General features: G+C 41.4%; 1 protein-coding gene across 10 annotated transcripts in view; it reads right to left on the reverse strand.

The window, feature by feature from the left end:
- Positions 1–4,940, reverse strand: part of EPHA7 (EPH receptor A7) — a 175,945-nt gene extending 171,005 nt beyond the window's left edge. For 5 of the 10 annotated variants that reach the window (XM_090279683.1, XM_090279682.1, XM_090279681.1 and 2 more), the window contains exon 1: positions 21–81. Coding sequence is in view for 5 of the 10 variants with exons in the window: in XM_090279688.1 (XP_090135814.1) it covers positions 21–85; positions 4,625–4,721 (162 nt within the window). In the remaining 5 variants the exon portion in view is untranslated. Of the gene's footprint in view, positions 1–20; positions 86–4,624 lie in introns of those variants that run through there. The other 5 variants (XM_090279688.1, XM_090279687.1, XM_090279685.1 and 2 more) reach the window with 2 other exon arrangements.
- Between the last annotated feature and the right edge of the window lie 6,637 nt (positions 4,941–11,577).

Consider the following 11,577-nt stretch of genomic DNA (forward strand, 5'->3'; position numbering starts at 1 on the left):
ATTTTATAAGAAACACTCACCCCATTTGGTGGATAGGAAATCCATTCCAGCTCTGTTTGTTGTGCTTTAGAATCCAGCAGTAGTACTGAAAAAAAAGTTTTGTTTTCAAATGTTACATGAAAATTTTAAACACATTTGTAAAAATTATTAAAGTAAATCTAATTTTATATGTTACCACTTTGTGATTTAAGATATATAAAGTTATTTACATAAATGAATGGTGAAAAGAATACCTACCTGATACAAGTATATTACTCCACTTTGGGAGAAAATATATTAAAATACCATCTTATATTTGGTATTTTAATCATAATATTAAAGTAAATTTAAAACTCAAAAGTAACATGGAAGTGAAGGTAAAAATTGCTATATGATACATTGTTTCTATAGTAATTGTATATTATAAAGACTTTGTAAACCACTGAGCCCTGCAAATTTTGACAAAAAAGGTAATGAAAACATAGTAAAATATAATTCTGCATTACTCTTAAGATAGTCATCAGTTTAAAATATTCTGCCGTAAGTATCTCCCAGCATCTCTTGAGAATTGGAGTATATATTTTAAAACTTTTCACACACAATGTCTTCTCTGAATCCAAAATGAATATGATTAAAAACTATATTAAACAATGTTATCATGAGAAAAATAAACTATTATTTGCAAAGTACACTTCTGAGTTAGTCAAACATCTGTTTTCAATATTTCTACTTTTTTAAAAAATTTCCAAAGGCTTCAAAGCATTAACTAATTCTCAAAATAGTATATTTAAACTCTGACTTGACTATGTTTCTGACCTGCTTTTCTAAACCAGTTGTATTCCACTTTTATGTATCAAAAATCACAATACAATTAATGTAAATTTAAATAAATGTAATGAATGCTCCTGATAGTATTAATAGAACATATTCAAATGCTGTATTACATACTTCCAATTTGATATATTTGTTGCTTTTTAAGACAATTACCCCCTTAAAGAATTCACTGTTTTCTCAAACTGATTTGTCACCTGAGTCTTTCTCTTTAAAATATTTTGACTCTATAGCATTTTAAGAACTGTATTAATTTGTCCAGAAATAACAGTGAATGTATTTTCAAGTATGCAAATATGGTTGACATCAACCTCAGCAAAATGTTAAAACTCAAACTTTAATAAAAATAATGCTTATATGAACTTTTAAATAATCACTAGAGAAAAAAATGTGTATTTTAAAGGAAAGGAAATTTGCTATGCTTAGAAAAAAGAGCACATTGATTATGTATTCAATTCCTTCACTCTAGTCAAGGTTATTCCCTGTAACTTAGAAAGGTAGACACAGAGACACTTTTTGGAAAAAAATGTTTTGTGCTTAAGGGTGAAGAGGAGACCATGGCAACACAAACCTTGGTGACAAACACTTGACTCTCTTCCAAATGAGGAGAAAAAAACAAACACACTTTTAAAATACAAGTCGTATTTCACACTTGGAACATCAATATATCATTGGACTAGTGAATTTATATGAAGTAATTTTTTTTTAATATATTGATTTGAGAGAGAGAAAGAGAAAGAGAGAGGACACACATCAATCTGTGGTTTCACTTATCAGTGGATAATTGGTTGCTACTTGTATGTGCCCTCACAGGGACGGAACCCACAACCTTGGCGCAAATGGGGAGGACGCTCTAACCAACTGAGCCCCCCAGCAAAGACCTGGAGTATAATTTTTTAAGTTTATTTTGTTTTTGTCCTCAACAATAGAAAGGAAGAAATGTGGGTGCCAGCTACTCTTCTTCTGAGGTGATTTACTGTATTTTAATTTATTTACTTATTTTTTGTCTTTTGGACTGGCATGACAAGAGACAAGTGGATTTTAAACACAGGTGACCTTCTTGGGTCGTTTTTGAGAGTGAAATAAGCACTGCAGACTATTTATTGCCATTCCGTTACCCCTCAGCACAGTCTAGGGTGGGAGCAGGGACCATGGCGGGCCGATGGTGGCAAACAAGTTAAGAAATAAACAAAACAGAAACCGGTCTCTGAACGTTTAATCCGAAGCAGCTCTAAAGTGATCAGTTTGTCTCGCTCCCTGCCGTCTGCTGTCTGGATACAAAAGCGCACTAAGTGAGCGTTTTTGCCTTTCTGCTAAGAGCACTGGGCGCCATCCTCCCCTCCTGCCCGGGGATGCGGAGCCGGGAATCCGATCAGGACCCGGGGCGCCCAGACCCGGGCTCAGGGACTCCGCGCCCTGCCACGCGGAGTGAGGGATAAGCGCGCGAGGTGGGCGCGCTCAGGCGGAGCCAGTCCAGGGCCGCGGGGGCAGCGGCGGGCAGCTGCGGCCGGGGCGGGGCCGCGGGTGGGGCGGGGCGGGGGCTGCCAGACAGGCGTGCCCGCCGCGCCGAGCATCCATTACATCGCTGCCAGACCTGGGCACTCCAGGGAACCCGTGGCGCCCTTGCTCCAGAAGGAGACGGGAGAAGAGAGCCTTTCGGGAAGCGCCTCTTCCGAGGGAGCGGCGGCAGCTTTTACGAAGAGGAAAAACAGCAGCCGCACTTTCGCCTGTTAGCTTCAGACTCTGACTGAGACCAGGGCTCGCAGTAACGGGAACTGACCGCCCCGGAGTTAAAGTGTTCGGGGAAACTGGAGGGGTCCCTCAACCTCCTTCAACCATCCCATGCAACACGGAGGCCGGGTACTGCTCCCAGCGTCCGCTCGTAATTGCCCCTGCCCTGCCTCGGAACTTGTTCGCTCCCAGAATTGCAGCTCCAGATCGCCGCTGCGCGTTGGGAGCGTTGCCACCAAGAAGCCCGGCGCATTTGCCACCCCGCCCACCTTTTAAATATCTCACTTAAGCGTTTACAGAATTAATCAGAATCCTCTCCACGTACCCTGCACCCAGAAGAGAAAGGCGAGCGAGCGAGCCAGTCTGGCTGCGGGAACCTCTCCCCCTAGTGATGCAGTTATTTATAGCTCAAACTCCTGCCGGGGTCCGCCAGGGCTGGAGCTCCAGGCTTCGCCGCCGCGATGCAAACTTTTCCACCAACTCTTGGTGTTCCAGAGGAATCGGGACAAGGTTCCAGGATTGAATGCTCCTAATCCCGTGCGAGTAGAGATGTGGGGTTTGGTGTTTGGGTTTGTGTTTCTAGCAGACATCGGTTAGGATGCAAATGCGTAACCGACAGTTCAGAGTCAAGTTTTTCTCCGAAAATTTCTCTGAATGGGTTCAGCATCAACACTGGTTGCAGATGTGGAACTGGGGTCAGAAGGTCAGGCTGGATCACGAAGTAAGACAAGACACTGGATTGGGGGTGGTTTGTGTGACCGAAGAGAGGTTTATGAAGAGATCTGGGGTGGGGGCGGCACTAAACCACTAAGTTTTCAGGGATAAATGAAGTGAGGACCAATATGTAGCCTCCGCCCCCATTACCACCATGACCTAATCTGATTTCAGGTTCCTCCATAATCCACAGTTAAGGAACAAGTAATGATTAGTATTCTGCTTTTAAATACCGGAAAATCAACCTTAGACTTAAAAGCCTAGAAGACACGCGGTGGAGTGAGAAAAAATTGCCACTGCTTGGAGCAAGACATTTCCATTGACAGTATTTCTTTTTCCCCAGCTCCAACTACAGGCATCGAAAGGTATTTTACCTTCTGTCAGTGGTTCAAAGGAGAAGGGAAAAAAAAAAAAAAAAAACATACAAGCGTATCTGGCTGCCCAACTGAAACCTGCTCTCTTCATCCACAGATAGCCCGCAGGGTCCATGTCTTTCACAGGGTTTGACCTCTCGGACTGAACTGCCGGACTTGGGGCAGATGTTTAGGGACTTCCAATCGCCTTGGCGGCCGCACGAAAAGCACAGTCCCAGCCAGACCCCTGCCTCCTCGGCCCGGCCGAGACCTATGGGCTCCCCCTGGTCTGGGCTGTCTAGACCTGCGCGCCGGGCGCGCTAAATGGAGACGTCCCTCGTCTCCGGGCGCGCGTCCCCTGGTCGGCTTCACCTCCGCGCCGTTATTGTTCCGCGTCGGCGGCCGAGCGCCAACCGCAGGCCCGCTCCTCCTCCTCCTCCTTCTCCTCCGACGCAGTGAGCACTTCATTAGTAACCCGAGCGTTCGAAGCTCACACAAGTCATGGCCCCTCGTGGAAGGCTCCGCACTTCAGCTGCTCGCTGGCGGGCTGGCCGGGACACTGGAGGCTGCACTCCCCAGTCTCCGACCAACTCCGGCCGCAGCTTAACCCTCGGGAGGCAAACAGACAGGAGGAAGGAGAGCGGACTAGAAAGAGGAAGAGATCTGACTTGCCCCGGGTCCTGGAGAATGATCACTCCGGCCGTGCCCCCCACACCCCCCCCCCCCCCCAACACCGCCCTCTGTAGCTGCTCACGCCCTCCAGACTGCCCGCGCCAAAAATCCTGCTCCCGTCGGGCCGGCAGCCCCGGGCGCAGGTCTGCAGGCGGCTGGAAGCAGCCACGCTTGCCACCCGCCCGCCCGCCAGGGGCAGCCTGAGCGGCGAGGGGGCGGGGAGCAAGCGCGGAGGGTCGCCCTGCGCCGGAGGCGCGGCTGGCAGCCCCGCGGACGAGCCCGCTCCTGCAGGTAGACAGCTAAATAAATAAGTCAGAACAAACTTTGCTTTTCCACCACCTTACCTTCCTTCGCAGCCTGCGCCTCCCCGGTGTGTGCAAAACGGAAGAGCCAGATGTAGCATAAAATAATCCATGAAGGGTGCCGAGTTTGAAAAACCATGGTGCATGAGCAGGTTTTCTTTTAGGTCTCAGTTCAGTCGTAGCTTTTTTAATGCTGTTTGATCCGAAGTGGGTTCTTCTTTATTGCTCTCCTCGCATTGATTCCCCTTCTCGATGTCCGGGCGGCGGCTCCACGCTTAGCTTTTTAAAAGATTTCTCCCCTCCAGTTCCTACGCACCGTGTCCGCTGCCTGCAAGTCTCCGACTGCAGACCCGCCGCTTGCTCCACACTCCAATAATATCAATTAGGGGAGGGTGAGGGCGGGGCTCCGAGCGGAGAGCCACCGCCACTCGGACTGAGTGGCAGGCGCAGCCGGCCTGCCAGGCGGCGATTCCCAGGGCCGAGGGGCGGGTCCCTACGAAACGGCCGCCCTGGCCGCGGGGGGCGGGATTCGGGGAGCGGGCCAATCGGCGGTGAGCGGAGTCAGGTTGCGGGTCCAGGATTCCCTCCAGGTTCTGGGTTCCCCGTTCGCTCTGGATGCTCTGAGAGGGTGGATGTGGATGGCCCCTGAGGTGCGTGATGCCGTGGGCGCTGTGGTTTTAGCCACCGCAAGCTTTCGTGGGGCAGAATCAAGCCAAGAATAACGCTCCTAACTTAAAGGCGTCTATATAGCTTTCCTTCTTTACCTCTTGTAGAAACCAGAGGCAATGCAAGCGGTATCGAGACAGTGAAGCCGAGACAGTGAAATGAGCTGTACCTTAAAGTAAAGTGCCTTTTACTTTTTCTGTTACAATCTCCACGGGTCGGATAACTGTTCTTTTCCTTTCTCGAAGAATTTCTACTTCTCTTTCTGTTAATCCAACAACAGTGAGCTCTAGGCTCCACCCAGCACAGTCCCTGGAAGAATAAAATTAACCACACGTATTATGTTCAAACAGTGTTTCCCGGAGTTTGCAACAAGCTCTAGCAAAAGAAACAGAGGAAAAGGGAGTGGAGAAAGGAAGTCTTTTGTTTTATGTGTCCCTCTTACCCCGCCTTATCTTTTCAGAGTAGTCTGTTGGTTGAAATAAAACATTGGGAAAACCTTCAAATGATTCTGTATCATTTTTTAACATGTTTATCTTTTTCTGAGGTTTTCCTTGGATTTCCCCATTTTCATAGTTACCCATTTCGCTGCATAAATTACATTTAATTTTAAAGAATGCTACTGTGAATTAAGTTCATAAAGTAAACGTCTTTCGCAAATATCAACTACTTTCCTAATAGGTATTCAATAATTATCTCTGAAAGGGAAACTGAGAGTAAAAAGTGTTAACCAACATCTTCAGTTGAATTCATCCAACTAAAATGTCAGGGACGACTGTGTAGACAAATACTTTTACCGTTATGAGGTTTTGGACTCTACAGTTCAAGCGGTGGGTAACATAATAAGAACTTTAAAACATTAATTGCCAAGTCGTCAACTTCAAATGTCACGCAGAGTAACTTTATCACATATTTCAGATGAGCTTCCTTTTCTTCTTGTCCTGTATGTCTTCCTTTTAAAAGAATATATGTCATTCATAATTTATCTTTATGATAGGCACAAGGTTTGATCTCACCTAAGACTCCAAAGTTTTCCTGTTTTTCTCTTTGGAAGTATAAAATAAATTGAGGTTTTTTTTTTTCCCCCCCTGGTATTTTTAGCAACGGCTTTTCAGAAATGACATCCCCAGATTTTTAAATTTTATAGTAAGGTGACTCCTATAGTTTTTATTTGCCTAATGCAATTATGAAAAAAAGAAAGAAATGCAGTCTCCTTTGCCTCTAACCTCTCTTTGGTTCTATAGAGTCTCCACCCCCCCTTAAATGTTACTTGTTCCAAGCCATTACACCAATTAAATATTTCAGAAATTATATCTAAAAGCACCCTAAGTATCTTTTAAATGATGCAAAGAAAGTGTAAGCTGCTTAATAAATTAACCTTGAAAAAAGACCCCCCCAAAATCTAGAGTACACTTGTTACAAAGATCAAGCAGTATTTATATAAACAGAGGCTTTAAGAGTAAAAATTGTAAGGTAAAACATTAGAATTAAAAGCATAAATCCTCACATGTAAACTATAAAACTACTAAACTCAGAACCATAAACTAACAAATATTAAACCACTTCTAATAATTAAAAATGATTCTCCAGGATTTCAACACTTTCCCCACGGTCTCATCCTCACTTCTTAGAATGACACCAAGCTAGCCTTTAAAGTTGAAAATATTCCTTTCATCTATTGAATGACTAATACTCAGTGATGTGAATACAAATACCTTTCCATTAAACCAGGAAACCAAAGAAGTAACATCCTTCACTCTGATGAACATAGGTGGTATAGGAGCTCCCTTATTGTGTCCTCTCTCTGTCAAACATAGGGGCATGTACAGCCTCACTTTTATTTTTAGAAACAAGATGCTTCACATTATATGCACATGTGTCAGGCTGCTGGCAGTTTTCTCTTCAGAGTTGCACAGTGATGCTCATTTTAAGTTTACCAACCTTCCCTTCTCCTCCTCTACCGCCTCCTCCTCCTCCTCCTCTTTTTTTGGTATCTAAGTATATTGATAGCATTTAAACAAAGTGAATGATTTAGTTAAGAAGAGAACGTTCATTGCTCAGTATTATACAGCATATATATTTAGTATATAAATTGGTATTAGACTGTATTTCACTAGCCGCAGAGCATATAAACCTTTCTGTACATGAAGCATTGAAATTAAAAAAAAAAAAAATCAGTTTATAAAATGTTCATATTTTCAAATAACATTTAAAAGTTAATTACTTTATAAACCTTTTAATTGTTTATTTTAGCTTCATATTTATAATATTTGCATATTATATCTAAAGCAAATTGTAAAAAATATCGTAAATGTATGTGTGCATATAAAATGAGTTAGACAAGAAGTCATTTTCCTGAGCAAAATCAAATGATGTATATAGCCCACACATGTCAAAGCATAGAGTATGAAAACTATTTCTTAACTTTTATGTATTCATGGTACAATGCAATTGATAGAGTAGCCTACATATATTTAGCTAATTTTAAGTAAATGGAAAAGAGATATTGAAACTTTAATATTTCCAATCACATCTGCTCTTTTAAACCATCTACCGTAAATATATAGTAGAAAGATGAAAAATGCCACTTTCAGATACAAAGACAATATACCAAGTTTTTGTGTACCATGTTATTTTTATCTAGCTATTTACTAATAATCACACATAGCTGTACATATATGAAAATAAGTGAACAGATTCAAGACGCATATCAAGTGAGGGTACAGAAGTTATTTTATTTTCATTTGCTCCAGTACTAACATTTACCTCACTATTTACCTCTGGGAGACATTCTGCAATTTTAAGAGAGAAATGGTTACTTAGTAGTTAATGATAAAGACTTCAGGAAATAAGTTCCATGAATTTTCAAATGAAAGTGCACGTGTGTGTGTGTGTGTGTGTGTGTGTGTGTGTGTGTGTGTAGTAAAGGAGACTTTAGTATATTACAAATCTAAGGTGACAAACTAAATAGTAAACAACAGCAACAATGAAATCAAAGGGCTATTTCTGAACCTACTACTTTTGTATTTAACTGTCTAAATGCATTCACAGATGGTAAATGTGAAAACAGAACTTTATCACAGAAAAGGGGGTAATTTCAACTGAATTAGAAAAGGTACTGTGCAGAAGAAACTGATTATAAACAGAAAAGAAACGTTATGTCTCAGTTAATAGATATTGCAGAAAATTGGGTTCTCTATTTGTGATTTCAGTCAAAATGTTAACAATATTTCTACTGTGCAGAAAAAATCACTTACATATTTACATTGCCATGATTTATGTAGTGTATATAAAATATTTATTTGCAGTCCAATGTAAAAAAATGTGTATATAAGCTAAGCTCATTTTAAAAAGTAGTAATTTAATTTATTCTTCTAAGCTTAGATTTAGCTGGCCATATAGGAAGGCACTGAGTGGTCAGAAATGAAAGTCTAGACTATATTTTCTTCCTTTATAAAACTTCATTCACTTTCATGAGGCCAGATAAATATTGTAATGCTCAGAAGATTACAATTATAATTCTTTAACTGCAATTACTGAGTTATTTTAAGACAACTTAACAAATGACACAATTTATATCAAAATTATGAGTCCAGTTGAATACTGCTAAATTGTCCATCTGAGATGGTCTAATCACTTAAAATAATCAAAGTGATGAGTAAAATAAAGTTATTATTTGACTAATATTAAAAGAACTACTAATATAGCAGGAAAAAATGTTGCACATTTTACTAAAAATCACTTAGCACATGTTCTATACTCTTCAGAATTTTTTCTTTAATTTGATTTTTGCCTGGGATGGTTCCTCTTTTGCATTACTTACACTTCATTTTGTGGTAAATCACCAGCACTGATAGAAAGAACTACCTTAAATTATGCAAATTACTTTTATATACTTTCAGGTTTTCTAATCTTGCAATTTTTTAGCTCTTCGGACCCAGTGGATTTTTATGTCAAGGAGATCTGTGATAATTCAGTGACCACCAGGGGGCACAGCAATCTCTGGGTGTCCTAACCAATCAAGTCCACACTAAGAATGAGGTAATTATGAAATTATTATATATACATATATAATTATATTTATATATATACAACTTTATATATAATTAGGATTATTGATACTTTTACCCTCCCTGTCAACCTACCAAAGACCTTCATAAAAACCTGTGCATGTCCTACGACTTATGTGAGTCTACAGAGGCCAAGTTAACTGCAGGGGCTTCAAAGCCATTTTAGAAGATGAATTATAACGCAGGAAAACGCTCCCCAATTTTTAAAACTAAAAGTCTGAGGAACTCAGCTGGAACTCTCTTCCTTACTTCTTAACCACTTAACTCCCGAAGTCTTTTACCCTAGAAACAGTGTAAGCCTGGGATTGAGTTCTTTAGGACTTGACAGTTCTGAGATTTTAAGTGTCCTGTGAAGTTCCTATGACTCTATCTGGAGGAGCATTTTAGAGACCTCTTTGCACCCTGGTTTCCTGCTACAGTTAATAATAAAAATAACATTGTATCAAAATTTGCCTGACTGCTCTCAAGGAGGTCTAAGGAAAGGTATAAAAGATAGGAATTTCTATGTGTCAAAGTAATTTAGAAACAGAGGTTCAATGTTATGGGGGAAACAATTCATGAATAGTGTCTGCTTGCTGTAAAATTACAAAGCTGTGGGTACTCTCTCCACTGACTAAGGGTGGAATTCTACGTGCCTGAAAGGTGGTGCCTAATACTACCCCTTGGCTGGACATGTAGAGTAGCTCTCCATGTAAAATTGGGAAAATTTGTATGAGACAAAGACTCTCCTCGTAGGAAAGATATCAGCAGTTCCCAACCCAATCGCATTTGAGATTCAACGATATTAGAAGCTCTGAATTATTAGGAGGGTTCCGACTGAGAGGAAAATGAGCCCATAGCACCTTTTGTGAGGGCAACAGAATTCTGTGCTTAAAATTTGCTAGGTGGGCACATATGCCTGAGGTTCAAAGGCCCTCTGAACCCAGCAACTCAGGTGTGGTACTTCTACTGATTAAATAGGGCTATATACTCTCTGAAGTGGCACTATAGCTGGGGAGGGATCTACAGAACAAGGCAACACTGAATCAATTTTGTGTAAAGCCAGTGTTCGAAATTATACAGTGTGACATTGATGAAAATAAAGCTACTGGTGGACTAAATTTACTAATCAGTAGAAGAAATACCATCCCTTTGGGCTGAGTGTACTCGTAGTTATTGTGCAGTTAGTTATGGAGAAGAGAAAGCCTCAAGGAGATGCTAGGTGTTCTCTTAAGTTGGATAAGCCAACTTAAAAGAGATGAATGACTATGTTTCTCCTTGATGATGTGGGTCAAACTGATTACAGATTCACAATCTAAATAGAACAGTATTCCTGAAAGAAAATAATGACAGAAGCTTCAGTTAAAATAGGATTTTCAAGTATTTGTTCAATATTTACAAAGGCACTAGGGGCATATGCAGACAAAGCATAGCCCAATACTCAAGAGACCTAACACCCATCAGGATTCCTTTGTGACTCATGTTTCCTTTTGAAAAGCAGAGAAGATCATATGTTTAGAGAAATAGGTAAATAGCCAGTTTTACTCAGTGTTGATTTCAACCCTATCAAAATGATGATGACTTCATAATCACTCTATTGACTATAAACTACAAAATGATTCAATGCATAATGAGGCTTTTGCATGTGGCTTGTCCAAGATTGTTTTCCTTTCTCTGCACTCAGATCAGATAAAAGAATTCATGAAAATTTATACTCCAACTCAGATTCTATGAGATTATTATTACCATTGTTTGGTTTAAAGCAATGTTGCTTTAGCTAAAGCTACATAGTTAACCTGGCACATTCTCTGGCTGATTTTAGATTGATGAAATGACTGAGGTCAGTCTCAGTTTAATTATTTTAATATCTGATAGTCACTCTCTCTGCAGTCATTTAACAGGCAAGCTCTAGTGGCAAAGTCTGTAAAACTAAAGATGTGAAAACACTGAACAAAGTTGACTTATTTAAGAATAGGTGGTCGTTGGCGGCGGCGGCAGCCGTCCGTCTCGAGAGACGATGGCGTAGCTTCTTGAGAGTCTATCTGCACCGCCGAGAATGGCTGTGCAGTCCGACTCGGGAGTGACAATCCCTGCCGCACTTGTTACAGGTGAAGGCAGATGGCTGTTGTTGCTGCTGTTGATGCTGCTTCCGCCTCGATCTTTTCTGGACCGCCTCCTCATTGCGCGCAGCCTCTGCGCGTGACGTACCTTGCCTGACCGCGAGCCTCCAGGCTAGGCAGTCGTCTGCTTGAACTTCCCATGTGTGGAGATTGATGGAGCATT

Source organism: Furipterus horrens, unplaced genomic scaffold (assembly GCF_987537825.1).
Source record: "Furipterus horrens unplaced genomic scaffold, mFurHor1.1.pri manual_scaffold_6, whole genome shotgun sequence".
Classification (NCBI taxonomy): domain Eukaryota; kingdom Metazoa; phylum Chordata; class Mammalia; order Chiroptera; family Furipteridae; genus Furipterus; species Furipterus horrens.